Source organism: Clupea harengus, chromosome 10, assembly GCF_900700415.2.
Source record: "Clupea harengus chromosome 10, Ch_v2.0.2, whole genome shotgun sequence".
In the NCBI taxonomy this organism is placed as follows: Eukaryota; Metazoa; Chordata; class Actinopteri; order Clupeiformes; family Clupeidae; genus Clupea; species Clupea harengus.
In genome coordinates, this window is record NC_045161.1 from 22,315,140 (window position 1) to 22,342,004 (window position 26,865).

At 45.3% G+C, this 26,865-nt stretch overlaps 1 protein-coding gene across 4 annotated transcripts; it reads left to right on the plus strand.

The window, feature by feature from the left end:
* Window positions 1-554: 554 nt before the first annotated feature.
* cracd (capping protein inhibiting regulator of actin dynamics) lies at window positions 555-26,710 on the plus strand. Of its 4 annotated transcripts, none has more exons than XM_031574392.2 (10): window positions 555-642; window positions 8,667-8,812; window positions 18,433-18,607; window positions 19,680-19,812; window positions 20,010-20,162; window positions 20,356-20,550; window positions 20,794-23,092; window positions 23,708-23,895; window positions 24,362-24,518; window positions 24,727-26,710. In XM_031574392.2, the coding sequence occupies exons 2-10, from the start codon at window positions 8,752-8,754 to the stop codon at window positions 24,885-24,887; spliced, it is 3,522 nt and encodes a 1,173-aa protein (XP_031430252.1). In that variant the 5' UTR covers window positions 555-642; window positions 8,667-8,751; the 3' UTR covers window positions 24,888-26,710. The 4 variants fall into 4 exon arrangements, with proteins under 4 accessions (XP_031430252.1, XP_031430254.1, XP_031430253.1 ...); XM_031574394.2 differs by having other exon boundaries at window positions 557-645; XM_031574393.2 differs by lacking the exon at window positions 555-642 and having other exon boundaries at window positions 5,049-8,812.
* Window positions 26,711-26,865: the final 155 nt, after the last annotated feature.

Sequence of the window (26,865 nt, forward strand, 5' to 3'; positions counted from 1 at the left end):
ATTTAGTAATACATCCTTGCATAACAGTTGTAACAAATAAAATATTCACGCTAAATGTCTAAGCTGATTGTAGGCCTTATATTGATATCAGTCTAATAACAAACAACAAAATATTCGTAATCTGTCCATAATTTAAGAAAATGTTAGCCTACTTAGGGTAGCCTGATGTGCAGAGATGACTAGCATATCCTACTCTATCTGCGCATATAAACATCAAAGGCCTACAAATTAAATTGCATATTCGCTCAAATTTAATTCCAGGGAAAGGTATACAGCCTAACTGACAGCAGGCGTAAAATAGTTCGATTACTGATCACTAGTCGGAGGAGGCTGGCACCGGCAGCTTTGTGCAAGCGAGTGATTTTGCTGTCTGCGGGCAGACGCTTTCTTTGCCAAAAGCGGCCTCATCAGCCACACCCTCCCCGGCTCACGTGCAGCTGTGCGGGAAGCGGAGCCACCTCGCGGCAGTCAGCGCTCTGGACGACTGCTCAGTGCTCATGCATGCTTGTCTGTCCGCCGGCAGGAGAGCGAGTGCTCGCAGCATCAGCAACACACAAAGGAGGTCGGAAGCTGCGCGTGAATGGGGAGAGCCGCGGGTTGCAAGACGCTTAGGAACACCTCATCAGACTTAAGATCTTCAAGGTGGTAGGGATCTATTGTTTTATTCTTTATTTTAAGTAATCTGATTATGGCTTTGATTGTAAAATTGACCTTGCCATGGAAGACTATTTTATTTTCTGCATGAGAACAAGGGAATTGTGCATTTTACACAGACGTGCGCGCTGCAGGAGGGCAATGATGATCGATGTGTGGATTGACATTTTACCTTATGCATTATACTGCTCTTGTAAAAATAGGCAATTTCTCCCTGTAGCCTATTCATATGATTTTCACATTAGCCTGCATAGCCTAATACTGTGTTATTGTCTAGCCTTTATGATCGACATTGTCCACCAAACATCTGGTTCAGGTTCTGCCATTATGCTGATTTGATGCGTCTACAATAAAATAGCCTATAATTAGGCTATAAGCTATTCTACCAGTGTTGCGATTCAGCCATATTTGCCCGTTTTCACTCATAATGCCAACGTAGAAAACGTTTGGTTGTGGGTATTATATGTTGCCCCCTCAGCCATCGTGTCGCCGACACCCCCCATGCTCTCACGGGTATCACTGGCTGCCTTTTCTTTCATAACGTAGCCTATAAGCTAACTTTGACACAGTGCATGCTGTTGTTTCAAAGATGTGAGCAGTAACATCATGCTTTTCAGACCGGGCTTGGATGTCATTGCATGGCTACGTCTGTCAGAGTTCATCTTTGATTAAAAAAAAAAAAAAAACAGTCTCTTTCCAGTATTCGAGAAACCAGCTCGCATGTTCTCACTCATTCGAGAGATCAGAAATATCCATGAGATAATTGCTGACGTATAAGGTGCGCATCCCCTTGTTGGGGGGAGCTGAATAATGTACAAACCTCTTTGTACGCTACCAGTAGCAGCCTAGTTGGAAGTAAATGGAAAGCCTTTAGGATAATAGTCCTCCTCTCCTGCTCATAGTTTACTCTGTTCTTTATTAAATATGAATTTCACACGTATTTGGCACTTATGCCTCTGAGAGTTTATGAATCCCACACATTTAGCCCTGTTTTGAGTAGGCTGCCATGATAGAGTCCTACGCCTAATATGAAGGGCATTTTTAAAGGTGGAGGAGTTGAGAGCCCATTAGAGAGAGTATTGTTGACATCTGGCAGAATATCTGCCATGACAGGAGTTCTTGTAGGGGCCACTTGACACAGTCACAGTTTCATTTCCAAAAGAAAAATAGGGTCACTGTTCCAGAGTGTACTAGAATACTACAGGTTAGAAAGGCAGATAGATAGATAGATAGATAGATAGATAGATAGATAGATAGATAGATAGATACATAGATGAATGAATGGATGGATGAATGGATGAATGGGTAGATGGATTGAACGGTGGATGGATAGGACTAGTCTTAGTACCAGCCAGCTGACACAGCTTTACATGGCAAAGGTAGAGTCAAAGGTAAGCCTTCAGCCACCTTAAAGTGTGTGGATTCAACTCCATCACTGATAAGGATGCAGAGAGGAGAGCCCCACGATAGGGAGAGCAGTTAATCATACTCCCCGGTGTAATCGAGTGATCTTTTCATTCACTAGGTTCCATTCTTTAATCTTGCAGAAGAATCTAGTGACCCGCTGGCCTCACTCCCAATCCCAACATTAATATTTAATGGAGGAGGAGATTAATATTAATAGATGAAAAGCGCTGCATCAATACAACCAGCCCAGTGGAGGAGAAAAGCCCCTTGCCTTTGACCTAAGTGCGTCCTGTGTACCAGGTGTTGGGATGAGAACAGACATGTTTGAGGCTGGGTCTGGAGAGAAGGCTGTGCCAAAAGACTGGAGGGAGAACTTGTGACTGGTCATGGTCAAGGTGTTCAGCTTTTTTGCTCAGGAGGAAACAAAATTAGGAATTTACATTTGCTTTTGACTTTGCTTTGACTTTGATGAACATACTGTACCTCAGTGAATGTAGATATCTGGCATACCATTGAGGATATACTCATATGTCTCAAGCAAAGCAGATTCTCAGATCTAACTATCTGTTGCAAAATAATGCATCGTCTTCCTTAATTCATGTTAAAATGCTTGAGATTTTCAAGACTAGCAGAATCCATTTACATTTTAGACACAAATTAAACAATTTCCTTTTTATAGACCTTGATTGCACCGACTGATAAAAGAAAAAAAAACGTCTTAGCTTAAAATAATTTGATTGAAATACCTTTGTTGTCGTGAAAGAAGGTTGATGACTGGGCCCTTATGGGTGACCCAGTTAAACGTATGTCAGTTGGCTGAATGTTGCCAGGCAGAAAAGATTCAGATTAACACAAAGATCAATAAGTCATTGTGTGAGTAGGACATGTCTACAACACAAGGTGAAGGCTTAAGCCATGCACCAGGCCACCACAGTCTCATTCATAAAATGGCAATGCATATTATGCACACACACACGCACACGCACACGCACACGCACACGCACACGCACACGCGCACGCGCACGCGCACGCGCACGCGCACGCGCACACACACACACACACACACACACACACACACACACACACACACACACACACACACACACACACAAACACATAGAGAGAGGGAGACAGAGACAAAATGCACATCAATATTATGATCTCTTTTCTTTGTTTGATTTCTTTCCCATACTCACCTGACACCTTAAATCATCAGACTGACCATTCCTTTTGGCCTTCTGTGCACCAGTTCGTATGGATTAATTCATCCAGTATTTGTGTACAACACACTCCCTGTACACATTTTACCCGCCCAGATGCCTCCATGCTCTCTGGTCTCTGAGCCCCAGGCCATAGCCTTGTGTGAATGTGTGTGTGTGTGTGTGTGTGTGTGTGTGTGTGTGTGTGTGTGTGTGTGTGTGTGTGTGTGTGTCCAGTTGAACGGCCACAGAGGCGGCGGGATACTGACTGAAACACTCTGGGCTCAGAGGCCATAACTCAGCTGGAGCAGGGCGACACAGTAGAGTGTAGAGTGCAGACATGCCAGAGGAGAAGATAGGCATCTGAAGCAGCTAGCTGATGTGCCTAGCAGAGCCGCCACTGTCTGCACAAGACCTCTGAATCTGCCCTCAAAGATATGGAGAGAGAGAGAGAGGGAGAGAGGGAGAGAGAGAGGGAGAGAGAGTGGGAGAGAGAGAGAGAGAGGGAGAGAGGGAGAGAGAGAGAGAGAGAGAGAGAGGGAGAGAGGGAGAGAGGGAGAGAGAGAGAGAGAGGGAGAGAGAGAGGGAGAGAGAGAGAGGGAGAGAGGGAGAGAGAGAGAGGGAGAGAGAGAGAGAGAGAGTTGTAATGTGATTTTGAGTGTGTGGAAGAATGTAAGCGAGGCAGACAGAACAAAGGGGCAAAGGAAGTCTGTGCTGCAGAAAGAGGGGAAAGATGGAAGGAGCGATACAAAAAAGGGACAAAGGCAATTATGTAATGCAGGAGAACAATCATATCTGAGAAGATTTATTGTGGAGGAATGTGGTAGTTGAAGAGACTTTCTGATGCTTTGACAAGTTAGAAGAGACAATGCAAAAGTGTTTTTATGGCCGTAGTCTGGGATGAGAGATAACAAAGGAAAACAGAGACAAAGGGAAATCACGAGGTTGGAAAGGACAGAAAACGATAGTGTGGAAGAGCATTTGACTTCCAGAGAGACAAGGGGTATGGACCGACACAAGGCCAGCATGAGGGACGTGTTTGTTTTGCAATGTGAATGACGGCACGAGAGCATGTGTACACAGTGCTACGTCTGTTCCTCATCTAAGAACACGAGTGTTCATGTGTCCAAAAGATACAAAGAGGCTACTCTAATCACAGCCACAGTGTTTGGGTTGTTTATGTAAGAGTAACACGTCTGTCAACACTGTGTGCTGCCTGACAGACACTAGTTACAGACAGCGAGGTGGAGGAAGAGGAAGAGGAAGATGAAGAAGACAGTCACAGTCGCGCACAGGGTAATTACATCACCAGATTTGACCCAAGATCTCCTCTCGTTTTAATCAGCCTTTGTGCTGTAGCTAACTTTCCCGATTATTATCTGCAATGCTCAGTGGAATTACAAGCTCATTCTGACAGCTATTATATATTTTTATACTGAGATCGCACTGATGCCTGAGTGCATGAAACTACAGGTGGACTTTCAAATGCATATGTACCGCCCCTTACAGGAGTGATATAATCTACAGTGTAGATATCTGATCTGAAAGACCAACCCTCCTTGTTAGGATATGTCACAGCTGAAGTTTCCCCCCTGAAGCATCGGCTATTATTGGCAAAGCGCACTGTGATTGTGAGTTGGAATGTCATCTGGATGTTTCACACTTGGCCTCACAGTATCTGCGATTACGTCACGAAGCATCCTATGGCATAATGACCACAGTGCAGGAGATGAGCGCGGTCGGCCTTTATCTAAGCTGTCATTTGCCTGGACTGAATACAAAGGATTGCTCCAGGGTGCACCTCTGCAACGGCTAGTGTTTCAGCTGGGAAGAAAAGTGGTCTTGAATTTATGGCTCTGCGTCAGTTTCAGTGTGACATGGCAATTCTGGACACTGATTCAGTTGTCTCTTTCTCTCTCAGAGAAGTTTCATTCTCAAAATCTGAAGACATGGCAGGGAACCCAGCTATCATTATGCAGGCTGTATGCAGAGATGGCTGAGATTTGACCACAGTCACACACAGACTTTTGTGAAACCCTGAGACCTCGAGTTTGAACTACAACAGTGTGATTGTAAAACAACCAAAAACCAGAGTGTCTTCAGCAAGCGGAGATGCTGTGAATCGGCCTATTCACACTGACCTCTTGCTCCGATGTTCCGTGGAATGTGTTTCCTGACTCCCTTCGCTAATATCTCTGGAGTGTGTTTCGTGGGAGTATCGTTGTTGTTATTATTAAATGCGGTCTGCACGATCTCGGCCCCGATGCCAGCATGTAGCTAGAGGGAATCACTCTGCTCTTTGAAGTGCAATGCATCTGAAGTGCAGCCAGGAGTCAGTGCCACGAGATCACTGGGGTCCCTGAGGGCTGATTACCATAACTTCTGTCAGACAATTCAATGAAACTACACCATACATAAGGGACTGCAGTAGCCGCAAGACACGGGTCAGTGATAGCCTCGGTGACGGCTCAGTACAGTTGGCTGATACAGCCTATGAACCTGGACCAAAGTGGCATGGAGGCTGCTTTGTAACCCACGTTTGGATTCAGGGGGAACTACACTTCCAAGAATACACATATTTTCCTGCCACTGAGGAAAATATTTATAGTACACTTCAAGTGTGTAAAGATTACTATGCAAATTTCAATTTTATGTTGAAGTATTCAGAAAATATACCCCTTACCCATAGGTAATATTTGCACAATAGTAAGTGAAAGGGAATGGTGGATTGTGGGATATTAGGTCCTACCACTGTGGATCTACGCACCAGTGCCAGTACCAAAACCTAAAGCAGAGTCTTTAGTATCTGTTTGAAATTATATCTCAGTACAGCTACAAGTTAGTAGTTAGTAGAAACTGCTCAGTTGACTCGTGTTAACTACCTAGCTCTCAGCCAATCACTGTTTTACCACAACTAACTGGTGTAAATTAAATTAAATTAATATGCTTAGGTACCTGCTACCATTATATCATATAACATAAGAAAGGCAGGATTCATGATTTTAACTTTTTGTCACTAACTATAAAATGCAAATTATTGGAATTGTAGTTCCGCTATGCATTCACGGACAGCAATATGAGAAACACACATACACACACTTACAGTTAATCAACAACGATTCTCTTTGTGCATGTCAGGGAGTTGGAATTGATCAATGGTGTAGTGTTCTCCTCTGCACTGGTTAGCTGGCTAGGCAACAAAGTGTATCTTTGTTAGCAGTAACAAACACTGCCGTATAAGTGTCCATACTACCTCACCAAGACCTCTCCTTCTCCTTCTCTTCCTCTCTCTCTCTCACCCTCTCTCACTGTCTGTCTCTGTCTCTCACTCTCTCTTTATATTTCTCTCTCTCTCACACACACACATACACACATTCATGACACTGAACAGACTGCATAGTTGATATGTTTTTTCCCTGCGTAGTCTTCATTATTCATGTCCATGTGCACATTCAATGGCAAACTCACATGCAAAAGTGTTCCTCTGTTAGCAATGATTAACTCGGCTCTTTAAACTTCCTCACTGTCATCTTCTTCATCTTCGTCTCCCTCACACACACACCCGTTAACAAACTCTCGCCCTCACACACATACACATTGATATATTCTGACAGACTGCATGGTACACAGCTCTATATATAGCCCTCTTAACATATTCACATGCACATGGAAAGGCACGCTCAAACATGATATATCCAGCCACAACCGTATCCATTATTAACCAAATGTCATTATGGATATTTGGTGGCTTTGTATGAAGACATACAGACAACAAGGTAGCTAGTAGCTACCTATAACAACGTTTCTTTATCATGTTTAAAACACATACACTTACATAGGCCAGTGGAGAGAGTACGGACATTAGGTTTGTATATACAAAACCAGGTACAATAACGGCTGTTACTCACAGTAAATATGCAAAGTATAGTTACTGAAGTCAAAGACAAAACTGTATAACGCACACCAGTGCATTCATTTATAGTATGAACATAGACTAAAAGACAAACATATCTGGATGAGCACACGCACACACTCACACACACACACACACACACACACACACACACTCCAGCTCTCACTGCATCTGCGCAATGTGACACCTGACTCCAGGTAATGCCCCAGTTCCACAGTAACAGCAGGCAAGTGGAACGGCCCCACACACAGTCTAGCATACCTTTAAACACACAAATACAAACACGGCACGCGCACATCTAAACTCCGCACCCTCACCTGCATCTAAACTGCAACAAGGTAAGCTTGGATTCTCATTCACAACAGGCATATCAATTTAACATTTCTCAAACATCTTCATTTGCAAAATGAATAGGTCAGGAAAGCAGTACCATATACAATTATCCACTGTTTATTAAACTATTAATATGTACTTATGAACTAATCAAACTAGAAGTCATGCCATTTAGCTGGTAATGCCAGCGAGCTTAGCTAGAAAATGCGTAAACTTTAATAGCAATGTTTGGCTAGTGTGACAGGGAACATGGTGTTGACATGGTTTCAGTGATGCTGACGGTGCGAGCTTGTGGAAAATGTAACCCTGATCACATGAGCTGGTTCTCCACCCACATCCACCCCAGCGTCCTCTACCTTTCCCTAGACCTCTCACGTTCACGCTGTTTCTTTCATCACTGTCTCTTAACTGTCATTCATTCTCACACGCGGTGCCGTGTGACTGGGAGTCTCACAGAGGGCAGAACCGTTACTGGGGTTTGCTGTGCAATGCAGGATTGCTTGTTGTAGAATGACAGGGAGAAGGTCTATGAGTGGCGTGAGTGCTGTGGTTTTACATTCATCGTGTTTCATGTCCATTGTATGGGGATGTAGAGTAAAGTTGTGCTGTTCGATACGTGTGCCCCTGAACATGTTGTTGGCACTGTACATTGGAATTACATTTACATTTGCCTGCATGCAGACATTGGCCAGCATATCGACATCCTGCCATTCTCACTGATGTGTACTTTGCTTGTCCTGGAGACGTGAGGGAGGCAGTACATGGTAAAAGACGCAATTATCCCACCTCAGTGGCACAGCAGGTTTACTCTTATTCATGCCCATGCGTACAGTCGTGTGTGGTCATCTCTACATCGTAGATGAACTGTTGTGCGCTGTAGGTGGGATTGTCTAAATGCTGATCCAGGGCTAAGTGTGGACTCTCCTCATATTGCTTGAAGTGGAAACCTGACCCACGATCAGCACTTAGAGCGACATTTCTAACCCATCCATCTCTCATCCATGTCTCCATCTCCCTTCTTGTAGACTCTCAATGAAAACGTTTGGCCCGTGGTTTGCTGCCTCTAGATACCATGTGTAGACGCCTAACCGTAAGATAACCTGTTGAGATACTTTGTGTTATTTTTTTTTTTGTGTGTGTCTTGTTGTATTTCTCCAAAGCCACTGAGGATCAGCATCGGGACACGTGACAAAATATAGCAAAACAAGAACAGACAGGAAACACAAGGTGCAGAAGAGCAAGTCAATGTTTCCTAAGGTTTTACTGAAGTGGTGTGCAGCCTTGTCGAGCTGTGCAGCTGAATTAGGTAAAGGGTATGATAAGTGTTTGTGTGCGCTAGTGTAAACACGTTTAGTCTAAGCTAAGTCACTGTGCTGGCATGCTTTTGAGTTTACCCTGATGGTAAACTTTGTCACTAAGCCACACTAATAATCACTGGATTATGCCAGTTACATTGACTTAGTCCATCATGCTAATGTGATTAACTGTGGCATTTCATCAGCCAAGTCATATGCATTTAGCTCAGGTGATGCTATGCGATGCTAGCAAACAGCTTTGCTATATCATGGTCAAGTTAGGATGCTAAGCTTCTGTTTTGCACTGTTCCATCATTTCATAGGGTGACCAGACTTCTATTGGCAAGTAAGAGGGACATAATAGATTAGATATGACTACTAGGGTTTCACAATTCTGACACAAAACATTTCTTTATGAGATTGCAGCTGTTCATTCAGAAACATGCACCATAAGATGGCCTTGTCCAGGCCTGGCAAATAAATCTCTGCACTCAAAAGGTCTCTGTCTTCTTCACTGCATAGAGTAAGTCACGTTGACGAGGAGATAACAGTGTGCAGTGGAGTTTACCTTTTAACATTTGGATACACTTCATGGGCTACAAAAGCCATATCGGTTCAGATTGAACAAGGTCAATATTGTTAGTGCCAGGATCATTTTACATCAAAGGTTTGAAAAGGTCGTGACGATAGAGTAGTACCTACAGTGAAAGTCTTCCTCTTACTGACAGTGAACGCACCTTTTTTGAGCAAGGTAGAAATAACACAACAAGAATGTATGCTTGTGATTGTGGTTATCCACGGCAGATGTTTAATTGACACTGGCCTACTTTTACTAGTTAGTTGTGCAACTCATGGCATATTGTCTTTATCCATTTGTGTTGCACTGTTCCCCCTCTTAAGTCCTTGTGATCTGGTCACCCTAGCTGTGCTATTGTGCCTTAGCAATGAACAAGATCAGCCGGCACAAACAGTTAGCCAACAGCCACACCACAGCCAAGCAACAGCCACTAACCCACAATGTAATATCTGCGGCTAATGATCCATGCTAACAACTAACTACGGCTTTGCAGGACACTTGAGACATGCCATTGAGCTTTGGCACATCAGTGCAACGCTGTGCTACTCCTTTGAGTGAGGAGTTATAGAGCCACCCCCCTTTGAGTTAATGACCATTCTTCACACAGGCAAATGTCAAGCCTTCTAACTGTTCGTGCTCCATTGTTGTGCTGTTGTGCATCGGAGCACAAACACTGTGATTATGCCATCATAAGAGGCACTGAATGTGCACCACCGGGGAAAGATTCAGTCCCGCTGCTAGCGCTCTGGTGCTGCATCGGTGCAGTAGTGTGGCCGGCGCTACGCTTTGCCTTGTGTTTCAGTGCTGGTTCTATCAGGTTTTTTTGTTGTTTTCTTTTGTTTTTTTCTCCGTTTTTTTGCAATGCTGAGTCGTGCCAAGCCCAAGCACTGCAGTATGCCCCTTTGTAGTGTGAAAGGGGGCTAGCTCCAGTCGATGCTGTTTGCTGGGGGCACTGCTGCACTCCTGCCCAGTGTGGAGAGCACCTCACTGGGATGCTGTCTGCAGCTGTACCCCACCCCCCCTTCGTCAAAAGCATCTCTCTGTTTTACTGGCTGCCTGTGCCGGGCACATGGCTCACCCCGTGCTTCGCCCATCCCATCCGCAGCTGAGCTGAGCTCCATTCAGTGTACTGCAGCACAAGACACACACACACACACACACACAGACACAGACACACACACACACACACACACACACACACACACACACACACACAGACACAGACACACAGACGCAGACACAGACACAGACACAGACACAGACACAGACACAGACACAGACACAGACAGACACACACACACACACACACACACACACACACACACACAGGCACAGACACCCACACACACACAGAGACACACACACACACAGACACACACACACACACACACACACACACACAGGGATATATACATACTCAAAAACATGGGAAAACCCGAATGTAGACATATAGACATTCCCGTACTAACAACGATGCACAAATGTATATGATTGCAGACAATCCCCATGTAGAAGAATGACACAACATACAAATACAAAGAGCGTGGAATCTTTGTATGTAAACATGAAAGCAAACAAACACACAGACACACACACAGACACACACACACACACTCACAAACACTGATCACACTGTGCCGGCTGACAGCCCAGAGCACAGACCAACAGAAGACTGTGCAGCTGTCAGATGCTGTCTGGCTGAAGCAAAACGGGACTTTAGTTCTAAAATAGACACGCAACAATTGATGCATCTGTCACAGTCACACACTTAAAAATACTGTCACAGCAGCTCTACTTTAAAAAATGTACTTCATTTCCATTTTGATGCCTATACTGAGTTTTGTTACGCCCTATATGCACCTTGTGGGGCTTCTCTAAATAATCAGATTTGCTGCAGAAATCCTGCTGGTTATTCAGGGTATATGGAGCTGATCCCCTGATGGATCAGATGATGAAAGTGTGTTAGGGCTGCATTATATTGACAGATGTGCTCGTGTAATAAACATAAACACAGTCCCCAGTCTGCAATGAAACAACTCACAGCTATGGGTACATATAGGAGAGGTAGACAGAGAGAGAGCTGTATGTGATGATGAGAATGATGAGAATGATGATGATGATGATGATGATGATAGGATGGCAAGAGGGGATGGCTTTAGGCAGCACTGGAGGAATGCAGATTTTTCTGTCCGCTAGTGTGTGGGGTGTCGGGCGGAGACTGTGGTGTGGTGAGTGTGAGGTGAGGTGAGGTGAGGTGAGGTGTGGTGTGGTGTGGTGTGGTGAGGTGTGGTGTGGTGTGGTGTGGTGTGGTGAATGAGTGGTGAGGTGAGGTGTGGAGAGGTGTGGTGTGGTGTGGTGTGGTGAGGTGTGGTGTGGTGTGGTGTGGTGTGGTGTGGTGTGGTGTGGTGAGGTGTGGTGTGGTGTGGTGTGGTGTGGTGTAGTGAGGTGTGGTGTGGTGTGGTGAGGTGTGTGTGTGGTGTGGTGTGGTGTGTGTGTGGTGTGGTGTGTGTGTGGTGTGGTGTGGTGTGGTGTGGTGAATGTGTGATGAGGTGTGGTGAAGTGTGGTGTGGTGTGGTGTGGTGAGGTGTAGTGTGGTGTGGTGTGGTGTGGTGACTGAGGTGAGGTGTGTGATGAATGTGTGATGTGGTGTGGTGTGGTGAGGTGTGGTGTGGTGAGGTGTGGTGTGGTGTGGTGCGGTGCGGTGTGGTGTGGTGAATTGTGGTGTGGTATGTAGACTGTGGGGAAGGCTTGCTGTGGGTATGAGAGCAGCGCCGCTGGTTGCTGTGTGGAGCAGCCATCCGTTGAAGTACTGCTGACTCAGGCAGACATCTGTAATCTAATGCAGGGCTAATGGAGGAGACGACGCAGGGGCTCCCTCTGATGCTATGCACCTCTTCCTCTCTCTCTCTCTCGCTCTCTCTCTCTCTCGCTCTCTCTCTCGCTCTCTCCAGCCCTCTTTTTCTGTCTCTCTCTTCCTCTCTTTTTTTGTTCTCTGTCACTATCCTTTTATATCCCTTTGTCTCAAGTCTTCTCATACACTGTAAGATGCTAAGAACGTGCACACAAATACAAGCCCCCACCCCACCCCAACACACACACACACACACACACACACACACACACACACACACACACACACACACACACATTCCATTAACAGTACTTTAGAGTTAATGGATCCTATGCTCTCAGGTATCTGGCCCGTTTGTTTGTCTGACTAAGAGCAGTGAAGTTTATCCACAGGGTCAGCCTGCAATCAACCAGCACCTAGTGCCCATGTGCCACCGAGGGGCAACCACATCCAGTCCTGAGAGAGGTTGCAGAGGTTGTGCATGGAAGGAAAAAGGGAGGAGAGAGAAACAGAGGGATGAAAGGGACACGTGAAGAGAGGGTAAGAGAGAAAAGGAATGAGAGATGGGCTGAAAAGAGGTTTGAAGGGAACACCTGGGTGTTTTATAGAAAGAATTGAAGGAGAGAAAGAGAGGGAGAGATGCATGAAGGGGAGTTTTACCAATAGTGCAAAACAACAGAGACGGAAAGGGAGGATTACTGAAGAAAGAGAGAGAGAAAGAAAGAGGCAGATAGAGAGAGAGAGAGAGAAGAGAGAGAGAGAAGAGAGGGAGAGAGAAGAGAGAGTCCACAGAGGTGTGTCATCTGCACTGCAGCCTGGATGAGTGTACTCAGAAACGCCCCTTTCATGTCAGCTCACGTTTCCCCTCCACTCTCCTCCCCATCGCTCCTCCACTCTCCTCCCCATCGCTCCTCCACTCTCCTCCCATCATCCCTCCACTCTCCTCCCCATCACTGCTCCACTCTCCTCCCCATCGCTACTCCACTCTCCTCCCCATCGCTCCTGCACTCTCCTCCCCATCATCCCTGCACTCTCCTCCCCATCATCCCTGCTCTCTCCTCCCCATCATCCCTGCTCTCTCCTCCCCATCGCTCCTCCACTCCTCCCCATCATCCCTGCACTCTCCACCCCATCGCTCCTCCACTCTCCTCCCCATCATCCCTGCACTCTCCTCCCCATCATCCCTGCACTCTCCTCCCCATCATCCCTGCTCTCTCCTCCCCATCATCCCTGCTCTCTCCTCCCCATCACTCCTCCACTCCTCCCCATCGCTCCTCCACTCCTCCCCATCACTCCTGCTTACTCGTGTCAGGGGTTCTCTCCCTTTCTCTAATCAAATCATTCCAATCACAAACACTTTATTGGAGTGAGATCATTGTTGCTAAAACCTGCCTTTTAGTCTCTCGTACACACACACACACTCTCTCTCTCACACACACACACTCTCTCACACACACACACACACACACACACTCACACGTTCATGAAACCATGGTGGAAAACATCTCCCTGTGCTCACGCCTCATTTTTTCCAACTTCTACCACAGACAAAGATCGCCATTACTATGGCGACGGACGCCAAGGAAACTAAGCACGAGGCGTGTTTAGACGTAACCATATCCGACGTCCCAGGTAAACTGGAGAGAAGCCTTTTGGGCCTCTTCTTAAAGAGACAGCACCAATTTGATGACATAACAGCAAGATTACAGCATTTCTTTGGAGGACACCAGTGCTTCTGTTGTTGGTGCTGTTTCTTTAAGACTCTGCATGGTGTGGAGGCAATGGGGTGTGATCAGATATCCTTACACAAACACCCCTTTGGTTAAACGTGTGCTGTGCAAAGGCCTTTAAAATCACTGTGTTGGCATGTGTGTGTGTGTGTGTGTTTTTTTTGTTTGTTTTGGTGTGTGTGTGTGTGTTTTCCTCCTCAGCTCCAGATCTTTCAGAAATAACCTCTTGTGATGTTTACCTCTTTACAGGAATGATAATGCAGAGTAAATACAACTGTAATAAGCCAGAAAACCTTTTCAGAGAATCCATTACTATAGTTAGAGCCCCAGGGTGATGTTCCCTGGGGTCTCTATGATGTGTCCACAACACATTCTTTTTTGATGCGGAGTTTGAAGGGATAATAGCCGACATTATGCATTTCTGTGTTCAGACCGTGTTTCAGTCATTGTACGTTTAATAGTGTATCTGAAGCCTGTGTAATCAGAGTAGTGCTGTTCCTTTCATGTGCCTGATTGTGTCTCCCTGGCTAACCCTAGATGACATCGCTCAGTTCAAGGTTCACTCAGGGTAATACGCCTGAGTGTGGAGGCTTGCAAAAGTGGGGCAGTGTTGTGTTTTTTTCATTCTTCTTTATTTCTGTGTGGTGTCCCAACGTAGTAGTGCATGTGTGGGTAGTTGGTGCCACTCTCTGTTATTGTTCCTGGACAGTGCCCCCGCTCTAATCTGCCCACGGGCATCTCACATGTAGGTCAGTCTTTAGCGCAGAATGTTACTTAGTGCTGACAGTAGACAAGAGATTGATTTGATTGGCCACATTTCGTCGTTGTTGTCACAGCGGCTCAATATTTACTTGACGGCCGATAGCTGGTCGTTTAGTGTGAGAGTCTGTGTGTGTGTGTGTGTGGGGGGGGGGTCTGATTTGTGTGCTGAGTAAAGGGTGCTGACTGTGGATTTAGCATGTGGAAGAGTGGAATGCAGGGTCGAAAAGGAGACTGATGTTGGAGGGTTGTAGGTTTGGTGATGAGTGGGTCACACACACGGAGTGAAGGGGAGACAGTGTGTGTGTGTGTGTGTGTGTGTGTGTTTTCGGCAGAGCATGTGTCCTTTGCGCTTACACGCTTGGCTGGCTGAGCCCGCCGGGGGCGGTGCATTGTGGGTCACCATAACAGAGCACAAGCAGGGAACAGGCTGTGACATGGATGGACATGCTGTGACAGAGGGATGGAGAGGGACAGGAAGAACACTGCATCATAACTGCAGTCTTGAAGTACAGTGCGGAGTGAGAGGTGGAGAGAGAGAGCAAGAGAGGGGGAGAGAGTGTATGTATGTGTGTGTGTGTGTGTATGCGCGCACGCGAGCGAGCATGCGTGTGTGTGTGTTAGGGCTCAAACACTGTGGAAAACATCCAAATCGTCCAGGTTCTGAAGAATGATGAGTTCTTTCTAGGGGAGAAATGCTAACCCAGAGAGATCCATTCAGAGTAGCTTTAATAATTGGGGTTGATGAATTGTTAGGTAAGGCCGTACAGAAGTTTTATGAGGCTGGAATCTGTAATGTGGCACCTCTTGGCGGAGTGTCATTATGAATGGCCTCGTGTCCAGATCTCGTCGGCGATAGGACATTTCTCAAGCGTTTACGATCGGCAAGCTCTTAAATTCTAGATCGGCTTTCATCAGCATTGTGAGGGAGATGTTATGCAAGTAACAGAGAAGCACGTCGTGTTGGTGTATGGACCATGGTTCTGCACAGGGCAGAGGGCAATCATTCTGTTTTTGAATACAACATTTCACCAATTCTGATCAGGCCCCCCTGAGCAACACAAAACAAAATTGTCCTCAGGTGACAATATCGAAATTTAGAAATTATTTAATTTTTTTTTCGATCAAAAAAGTGCTATAACAGACACAGTCACTGATGAACACACACACACACACACACACACATACACACACGCACACGCACACACACACACACACACACACACACACGCACACACACACGCACACGCACACGCACACGCACGCACACACACACACACACACACACACACACACACTCACACTCACATGGAAGAAGAGGGCTGGGCGCACACTTTTTTTCTTTTATAGTTTCCCACAATGGGGCCGTCCCAGTGACACTCTCAAAGTGAAACTCCACACGCGTTTCTACTTTTAGTGCGGTAAGAGATACGCCTGATGCAGAGTGCAGAGAGCGTTTGTCTTTACTGTGTGTGTGTATGTGTGTGTGTGTGTGTGTGTGTGTGTGTGTCTTTACTGTGTGGTGTAGTATGGCCCTGTAACCTCAGACACATCGCCTGGGCCCTCCCACCGACCCTCACAGAGCTCTCTCTGTGTGTGTGTGTGTGTGTGTGTGTGTGTGTGTGTGTGTGTGTGTGTGTGTTTGTCTGTGACGTCAGCAACACTCTTTACTCCATCATCTCACCCGAGTGGCGCAGTCATTAATAGAAAAACATTTTATCGCACGGTGCCTTAGATAATTCCAACAGACACACACTGCATGAAGGGGATGAAGTCGGTAAGACGAGACGGGAGCTTAGCGTTGAGGGGTGTTGCTGCAGCTGGGATGAATTGTGGGAAATGGATAGCTAGAGTAATTTTGGGTTGTGGTAATCTGAATTGACGATACCTCATTATTAGACTGGCCTATTGGTGTAAAGTTCACACAAAGGCAGCGTGGATTGCCTACATGTGGTTTTAGGTTGCGTCTGTTAAAAAGAACTATTATAATTCATGCTGTGGCCACTGCATGGATTTTACACTATCAGTACCAGTAACAGTAACCGTAATTGGCAAGATAAAGTTTATAGCAGTTTAGATACCACAAGGACACAATAATTCCCACGCTCATTCATAGGGTTGATGATGTGAAATGAGGAAAACTATTTGAGTGAGCATTTTTTTTTCACTTTGAAGCATAAGCATGTTAAAGAAATTTCTTCAGGAAAGCACGTGAGAGGCGTTTGACATGGGTTCTTTTTCTGTCAGTTGACTTAATAGTTGGCTGTAAAACTCGGTCTCATGGGGAAATGAAATATGAAACCAAAGGTCCTTCTGTTATCTTTCATTGATCACAAAAATGTGGTAAACTGCCGCACATGCTGTCCGCGCCAGAACAGAGTCATCTTTCCTACAGAGGCTTTCTGACAGGTAAGGCATAGGAAATATCTCATACTGATCATTTTATATTTGAGGCAAGGAGCAAGTGTTTGAGGTCATTTTCCTCACTCAGGTTAGTCTGTTGAGGTCATGGGAATTATTGTAACCTAAAACTTCATCTTTTTGTTCGTGTCCTGGGGATCCACAGTATGGCACTTATTTGTCTTAATCTTACATCTTCAAAGTAATCAAGGGATTAACACAGAATTTTCTGCTGAGCTAGATTATTTAAAAAAAAAATAAACTGCTGGTTCGAAGGTTTAGGGATTAGACTAGGGAATCACTGCAGGATCACTTAAAACAGACTTATAGTTAAAATGCTTTTTCACTGGAGTTGGAGTAATTCTGTATGGCATCCTTCATCTTTTCCCTTACTAGTATGACTTACTGTGTTATAGAATAGTTAGTATAAGTATAACAGTATAGGCATAGTTGGGTGGTGTGGTTCACTAAACATAACACGGATTAAGGTTGGACTGTCAGCACACTCCCTGCGTTTTCATGTGTGGGTAGATACAAAAAAAAAACGTATTAAGCTTTGATCTATGTTCTAAAGGACTTTTCGATTTGGCTATCCCCTTTTGTGGTGCTCAGAGTTGCTTTGTCTTCTAATTGAATCAGAATACGGGGATTGTGAACACATGCTCAGACTCGTTGTGCTCAAAGTTTATTGAATGATTCACCTAGACACTTGTGTGCAGCACATTACAAATGTCAATGAGAGCAAAGGACAGAGATTATGTATCTTAAGTGATACACCCAACGACCAGTTTGGTGATATGGTTTGTAAAGAGTGATTGTGAGTAACAGATTCAGACATCTGTCAATGAGAATTATGCAATGTCTGTGGCTACTGAGTGAGTGTGTGAGTGTGTAAGTGCCTTCCTCTGCCAGTAAACCCGAGCCCAGTGGTTCTGAGGTCTATCTATCCCTCCTCTGTTTGTCATCCGAGTCAGGCTGGAAGTTTCTTGTTTTCATCCAGATGCAGCAAATGGAGTCTCTAGTTAGGGCTGTTCTTCAGAACAAAGTGGAATCAGAACTCCTTACTCCTTACACAGCCTCTGTCTCTCTCTGGCTGGGATAAACACAGTGACATGTGAATGTATATTTTCACACACCCCACTCAGTATGAATGTGCTCACAGAGACACACTCACTCACTCACACACACACACACACACACACACACACACACACACACACACACACACACACACACGAGATGAGGCACTAATAGGCTGATACCATATCATAAACTTGCTGAGGTGTATATCAACTCTATGCTCTGCACTTATAGAAAGGAGACGACAGGGCAAATTCCAACCTTTCCGACGTCTCTTTGGCAAGAAGAAGAAGAGGGAGGGGCCTTCTGAGAAGGGCTTTGACGAATCCAAACTCAAGCCCAGTCACTCTGTGGGGGATGTTTGCAATGGGGTGGTCTCAGATGATGAAGAAGCAAACCAGCATCTGAGGTGAGGCAGGCTTAACTCTTTTGGTAAAGACAGCAAGAAATGTAAGGATTCTGTATCATAATGGCAATAAATGTAAGGATTCTGTATCATATTGGCAATAAATGTAAGGATTCTGTATCATATTGGCAATAAATGTAAGGATTCTGTATCAGAATGGCAGTTCTCCTACTATGGCGCTTTGTGTACAGTTCCATGAGGTACATTGTGATCATATGTGACAATATTTCATTCACACTGTCAGGGGTATGCTGGTGTTGAATTAACTGTATTCTGGCAAGTACTATAACTTTAGTTTTCAGTGTTGCCTAACATTGAATTCGCTGTGTATAGATAACATAATGTGTCTTCAGTATAGGTCACCTGGTGATAATAAGATGCAGTCTGCTTTTCGGGTTTTGTGAAAGGTTGTTATTTGAACTCAACAGCCAATCACACTACACCCCTCCTTTCCATGCTCCTGAAGCACCATGCTGATTGGCTGAGATTATTTATGGCTCGGTCTGAGCCACTATGTCTGTTTCCCTGTTACAGAGCCAGGACTGTATATTTTTTGACTGCCAACACTGAACAGACAGTTAGAGGACTGAGGGGAGCAATTTGCAAAATGTGTATGGATTAGATTGACGGACTACACCTTTAATGTGATAGAAGCAAAGCAATGATGACAATAATGTTTATAATAAGCAACTGTCTTGATGACATCAGCAGCTGTCATCACGCTCACAGTGCCAGCACTGCAGTATTGCTGTATTAGATGCTAACATGCTACCTTTTTTAGCATGTGTAACTCACTGTTGTCAACAAGCTGTTTGTTTCCAATCATCTCCTTATATGGACTGAAAATATAAAACAGGCCATAAACACTTACTACTGCATAAACACTTTCTCTGAGAATAGCAAACAGAAATAGTAACTGCAGCTTGTGATACAAACATAGAATATGACACTGGAATAGAGCGACAATACATGGACTTGTATGAGTGAGAACATTTCTATTTCCTCTGACAAAAGTATGTTTTCATGTTTCCCCTTATTTTCTGTTCTTTAAATCTGTCTATGTCTGTGTTTTCAGTGAAGTGAATCCCTTGGGGTCTCGAGCTTTGTCACATGACAGTATCTTCATCCCTGAGGACTCAGCTGAGAAGCCCAGCGCAGAGCACAGCATGTCTCAGGAGAATGTGTCGGATAAGGTCCGCAGCCTGCAGGTGAGTCACAGGCAGAACACGCAGTGAAATCACACTAATTGTACATACACAAAAATATACAAACACCCAAAGGCATGTGAACACTAACATACCAGGATATGTAAAATATGAAAATTGAGTACACTTTGAGTTTGTACATATCGTGTTTGTATCAGTATTTTCTTCTATCACTGAATTATCTCCTTCATTGGACACAGAGGCAGATAGCTCAAGGTATAAAGTTTGGCCAGAAACCTCCATCGAGGAAGAGTGAGGGTGATGAAGGCAGTTCAGATGAAGAAGAGGTCCCCGGAAGTCCTCTGAAGGTGATGGCACAGGTGGAAACTGAGCCTGCTGATGTTGAAACCAAGGTATATATCTGTTATAGTTCAGTGTGCTGTGCTGTTACCAGTATGTATGTAAATGCGATGACAATGCACTGTTCACACTCCCCAGCTGTGGCTATGAGTATGAGTATTCTCGTTGCATGTTCCTCCCAGCTGTGGCTATGAGTATGGAGTACGAGTATGAGTATGAGTATTCTCGTTGCACTGTTCCTCCCAGGCTGCCGCACATGGAACACCTGGGAAGTCGCCTCGTTCCAAGCGCGTTCTCCCGCCAGAGGGCACAATCGAATCGATCAATCTGGACGCCGTTCCCCAGTCCGGCCCTCGACTGGATAACGCAGCAGCGAAACACAAACTCTCAGTCAAGCCGAAAAACCAGAGAGTGTCCAGAAAGCACCGCAGGTTCACTCAGGTAAAGAGGGGAAAAAGGTTATGGTTATACCTCCTACATTTACTTTAGTAAAATCTTACACACAATGACTTACTAACAACATCCAGAGACAAGCCATGTTGGGATGACTCGTGTACTGTGCTGTTTCTGGAGAAGCCTATGAATAAAATAGCTTTAATAAAATGGTTTAAATGGCTGCCTTAAATAATGGTTTAAATATTGATGAATATTGACAATTTTTTTCTTTTTAAATCTCCCTTGCAGGAACTTCAAGATGTGGACCTCCCAGGCCTCTTGCAGGAGGAAACAGATGCACAGGGGGCTGCAGAGGAGTCCGGTGGGCCTCCAGAGCACTCTAAGAAGCAGAGGCTCCAGGAAGATGAGCAAGACCAGCTGAAACACAGGCTAAAGAGGGAGCACGAAGAAGGAAGACAGAGAGAAGAAGAAAGGAAGAAGGCAGAGGAGTTGAGGTTAGTGGAGGAGAGACACCTCATGCTAGAGGAGGAGCGGAGGCAAAGGGAGGAGGAGGAGAGACGGAAGAGAGAACAGGAGGAAAGGATGAAAAGAGAGGAGGAAGAAAGGGTTAGAAGAGAGCTGGAGGAGAAGAGGAGAAAGGAGGAGGAAGAACGGCAAGAAAGGAAGATGAGAGAAGAAGAAGAACGAAAAAGAAGGGAGGACGAGAGAAAGAGGGAAGAGGAGGAAAGGAGGCGTCATGAAGGTGAGCGCCTGCGCCTGGAAGAGGAGAAGAAAATCAGAGAAGCAGAGGAGGCAGTGAGAAAAGAAAAGGAGGCTGAAAAACGAAGACTACGGGAACTAGAGGAGAAACAAAGGAGAGAGGAGGAGGAACGACTCCGTGAGGAAGAGAGAAAACAATTAGCTGAAGAGGAGGAAAGGATGAAGGAGGAGGAGGAGGAAGAGAAGAACAGACAGCAGGAAGAACGGGAGAGAGCGTCTGTGGCGGGAGAGGAGTGGAAGAGGAAGGCAGAGGAAATGCGATGGAAAGAGATGGAAGAGCGACAGCCCTTCACCTTCAAAGTCTCCTCCGGGGAGAAGCAGATCCTTTTCCAGAAGGTCAATCTGACGCCGGTTACTCCAGGCTCGGGCCAGCAGGCAGCCTCTTCTTCTGAAACAGGAGAGGGAGCTAAAGCTTCATCGTCAGCAGGTGCTGACTCGCCGACTCGCTCCTCAATATATGTGCCCCACACAGCCATCCTTGTTACCGGTGCCCAGTTGTGTGGGACTGCTGTTAATTTAGACCAGATCAAGGACACTGCCTGCAAGTCACTACTGGGCCTGGGGGCACCAACAAAAACCAAGACCTCTCCAGATCGTAAATCTGGGAAAACAAAATCCTTGAATTTGTCTGCCGCACCATCAGATCAATCCAGCGCCGCTGTGCTAGCAGAATGGGCAAGCATCCGATCCAAGATCTTTAAAGGTGTAGAGGAGGGGAAATACGAGGACAATCAAGAGCCCACACAAAGCCGAAAGGAGAACCAGAGCCGACCCACGAGTGAGGACCTCAACCAATCACCGTTCCCCCACCCCAACCTTAGAAAGACCCTGTCGGCTAGCGCCAAGTTCTCCATCACCCCGGCACGGAAGAAGTTCGGAGACTCCAACAGGAACTCCGAGATACTATGTCAAGATGAGAGAGATGACAGGAGCGTCGAGTCGGTCTCTCCAGAACCCTTCCGACCCGGCCCATCGCCACCCTCCTCTTCTTCAAAGACCCAAACTCGGGTCACTAAAAGCGTCCGAATCTCAGACAACTCTGAGGAATGCATGTTTGCCAAAGACCTGCCTTCCTTCCTCGTCCCCAGTCCAAATCAGGGATCCCCCATTCCTCAGACGCCAGACACAGACTTCTCGAGCCAGGCGGACTCCGAGGGCTCTGACACCAGGGAGGAGGGTGATCAGAGGGACTTTGGGGGGGACGAGCAACCCTCACCTTTTGGGATCAAGTTGAGAAGGACCAATTACTCTCTCCGCTTCCACAACGATCAGTCGACGGAGAAAAGGAAGAAGAGATACAGTGCTGGAGATTGTTTCGATGGGGTCCCCGGACCCCTCACCCCAATGGACCCAGAGTCAGACTCCTCTGTGTTCTCCGAAAGGTCTAGCCCTACATCCCCTCTCAGAGAGAATGTTGGTATCAAGCCCGCAACGTCACCCAGTGTTGATCCTCAAATGAAACCCAGCAGATCTCCGGTACCCTCCGTGCGAAGCGAGAGTGAGCGGTTCATCTCCAAACCCCCTGTTTATCAGAAACTCACCACAGCCCTCAAGCCCTCAGATGGTGCCCCCCCTCCGTCCTCCCTGCTCATCAAAGTGGGCAGAACGCCCCCTTCTGGTGACACAGGAGACCAGCAGAAAGGATCGCAACATTTCCTCTCCGACGATGAGCGGAGCACCGGAAAGGATGACGAAGCGTCTACATCGACCCTCTCGCCTAGAATCAGCCCCGTGGAGGAGGAAACAAAAGAGAAAAAATCTTTCTTTCCCTCCATCAGCATTCCGTGGAGAGAGAAAACTGACAGGAAAACTGAGCTTATCAAAAAAGGTATGTCACTTCCATTTCAGTCAGTGGTTATTTCTAGCCCCACAGTCTGATTGGTTGAAAAACAGTAAAAACATGCTGTAACAACACAGTAGTAAAAAGGCACTAAAATATTTGAAGTTATTGTAGCTCTTTTGTTTAATTGTTGTATATATGCAGTAGAACACTTGGGGTTATGTACTATTGCATGTAACATCACAGTTATCATGATCAACTCCCTTCAGCTCCTGCCTGTAACCAGATCAATTGTTGGTACAGTGCTCAAATACATTACAGTCTGGCACCATCTCATTTCAGTCTTTTGTGATTGGCTACACAAAAAATAAGATACTGGGGAAAACCAAACGTTTATGTGTTAGCATGTGTCATCCTTATCCAACATTATCCAACATAATTATTTCTCAGCCACAAAGACGTGGTCAGAAAATGATTGTGAAAATTGTTTATACACACAACAATTTGTGCAAATAAATAAACACAATATGTGATACTCTAACTGTTCATAACATGGTTAAGTTATTGTGTAGCAGGGAAACATCTAGAGACTGACAAAAGGTGCTTTGATGTAATGAATTTTGTATTGTTTGTGATTCCCCCCCCCCCCCCCCCCCCTTGTAGAAAAGCCATCGCTGCAGAGTAGACACTCTCTGGACAGTTCGAAGGTGCAGGAGAAGGAGGCGGCCGGCCCACTGTGGATCACCCTGGCTCTCCAGAAACAGAAGGGGTTCAGGGAACAGCAACTGACCAGGGAGGAGCGCAAAACCCAACGGGAAGCCAAGCTGGCAGAGAAACAGTGCCGAGAAAGCGTATGTCACAAACCTGTAACTGAGTCAGGGAGAGAGTGCGTGTGTGTGTGTGTGTGTGTGTGTGTGCGTGTGCGTGTGCGTGTGCGCGTGCGCGTGCGCGTGCGCGTGCGCGTGCGCGTGCGCGTGTGTGTGTGTGTGAGTGTGTGTGCGTGTGTGTTGGTTAGCGTCAGCATCTCTGTGATGTACACTACATCAGTAGCCACAGATGTAATACAATCAAACTTCTCATTGGAAGAGCTCAACAATATAATGCATTTCAGATTTGTTTATAGTAATGTAGTGTTATACTAGAATACCGTTATTTGACAGTATTCCAGTTTACTTAATGACTGAAAGTCAAGTGGGGTCTAGTTCCAAAATAGGAACCCCCATATATCAATATATTGTTCTTTCTGGGAGAGATAAAAAAAACACTCAAAAAATATTGGATAGAATTTTGAATACTCAAGTTTGTCTCTCTTCACAGGTTGTAGTCAGTCCAACAGGGAGTAAGGGGAATAGAAACACAGGTCCTCCTAAACCACAGACCCCTGAGGATGGCAAGAGACCAGAAAGTCTCCTTGGAAGGTTTGAACGTCGTGAGAACCTGAAAAAAGCCAACACCTTGCCCAGCTCTGTCACTGGTAGGAATCACAACTGCTTCAATTTCAGCATTACCTCTGTGTCACTCTGTTCAAGTTCCTGTGCTGTGTCAAACCAACATGGCAACTGATGCTCAATCTATAATTGTATCTTTATTCCATAACTAATTCAACGCCTCTGTGGTCTCTCTCGCTCTCTCTCTCTCTCTCTGTGTGTGTGTGTGTGTTTGTTTTTGTTTGTGTTTACCAGTTGAAATCGCAGACTCCACTCCGTCCCCGCCTGCAGTGAAGGAGGTGTCCAAGCGCTTCCCTCCTGGGGACTCGCAGCAGGTGTCCACGGAGCCTGCCTGGCTGGCCCTCGCCAAGCGCAAGGCCAAAGCCTGGAGCGACTGCCCGCAGATCATCAAGTGACCACCAGCCTCGAACTCTGACCTCTGCCACAAAGCAAATAAGACCACCACACAAACACACACACTCACCACTTAGGCCCCGTCGCCATGCACTACTGGTACGAAGGCCTTGTGTTACTTTTGCCACCCTCATGCTCGCCAAATAATGACACAAGCTGATAACGTCCTGTACCTTTTTCCAGATGTACATTCCACCTGGTGAATGTTCACAGAAGATCATGACAGCTCTTGCATCATCACTGTGGTCACAGCACTATTCCCTACAGTTAGCCGGCTTACCAACAACACAGTGTCATCAGTCATTGGAAAGTGCCATCAAAATTTGTTTCGCGTCTAAAAAAATTGCATTAAGGTGGTTGTTCATTTGCTAGTATTTGGAGTTCAGCTTTGGTAGATTCGATTGTGTGAAGGAATGTAGAGAAGATTAGAGACCAGGGTAAAAACGGGGAATATCTACTGAAAGGAGATTCCTTTCGCTGGACACTACATTCATTCTACATTGTTTCATAGAGGATCATATGTAGACATATGTACACCTTCATGCAGATGTTTGTCATTGTTACAGAACTTAAATCAGTATCCAGCAGCCAATCCGCTGCTTGCAAGCCCTGATGAGCCAATCATGTACCCATTAATACTTCAATAGCCAATCACAGCCCAGCAACTTCACCACACATACAGTAATTAGGATATCTTCTCATTTTGTAAATACACGAGGCATGTTCACACATTTCAGACTTTGTTCACATTCTGTAAAGTTTTACATCTGTTTATTAATAATGTAGCCTAATGTATGTAATGACATTATGGGGGATTATTTTGGGAACTGTGTTTTAAGGGCTAACTATATCACTTGTAGTGAAAACCTCTTGCATCATTCTCTAACTGTGCAACGTGCATGAAAATAAATGCCGGCTACTGTTTTGTATTGTTTTTTTTAAATGAACATTATTACATGGCCTTCACCTTTGTAAATGTGTTGAATCAAGACAAACAAACAAACAAACAAACAAACAAAAAAACACTTACTACATCTGACAGCATTACTAAGTACAATTCTCACTGTGTCCGTAAAGACTGTGACTGCTGTTATTGAAGCTCTTGTGAAATTCACCGTAACGATGCTAAGTCACCTTGTTAACATACGTAAAAACTAAAAAAGAGAATCCGTCTCTCAATTCAGTCTCCTTGGCACAGTGTCACTGCACTGAATCACAGCGTTTGAGTACCGATCCGCTTCTTGCACAGTGTTTATACCGCCATGTGACTACGAGCCCTTTCCTTTGGGTTAAAACTGACTGCCTGCTTGTTGTAATACACACTGTTCTCCCTGTCGCAGAGTGTGCTACCTGTTCCCATACCATGCTAACCACCATGACGAGCAAGCAAGGCCAGATCGAAGCTAATGCACCCACCACAGACCCACTAGGGCGGTATTGGAGAGCATGACTATTAAGGTTGATCAAAACTACTTTGTAGTAAACTACGAGTTAACAGGGTCTTTCACCTCCCCCCCCCCCCGACTTAATTTAACATTTTGTATGTAGGTATGTATGTATGTATGTATAGAGTTGGCTCTGATGAATACTCCTCAAGAAGCGCAATTGCTTTGTCCTTTTGTTTTTTTCCCTTTGGTTGTGTGCAATAGTGTAGTGTAAACAGTGTTTTATGTAACATGGAACAAACAACAACAAAAAAACTGGTTTGTTGATAATTGCACTTTTTGTTTCACTTAGAGCTACCGATGCGATGTCTCCTTAAGTGATGCAAATGTTATGAATTCTGTAGAGAAAATTAAAATATAATGTTGATATTTGTGTCAGAGGAAGTATTTTGTCTCTTTTTATTTCCACTGAATGTATGTTACTATATATTACACAATCTTTTTATAATTGGACAAAACTAAACTTTTGCTAATCAAAATCGGAAAATGTAACTTATTCCAATCAATTATAATTTGTATTGATTCAGAATCAAGT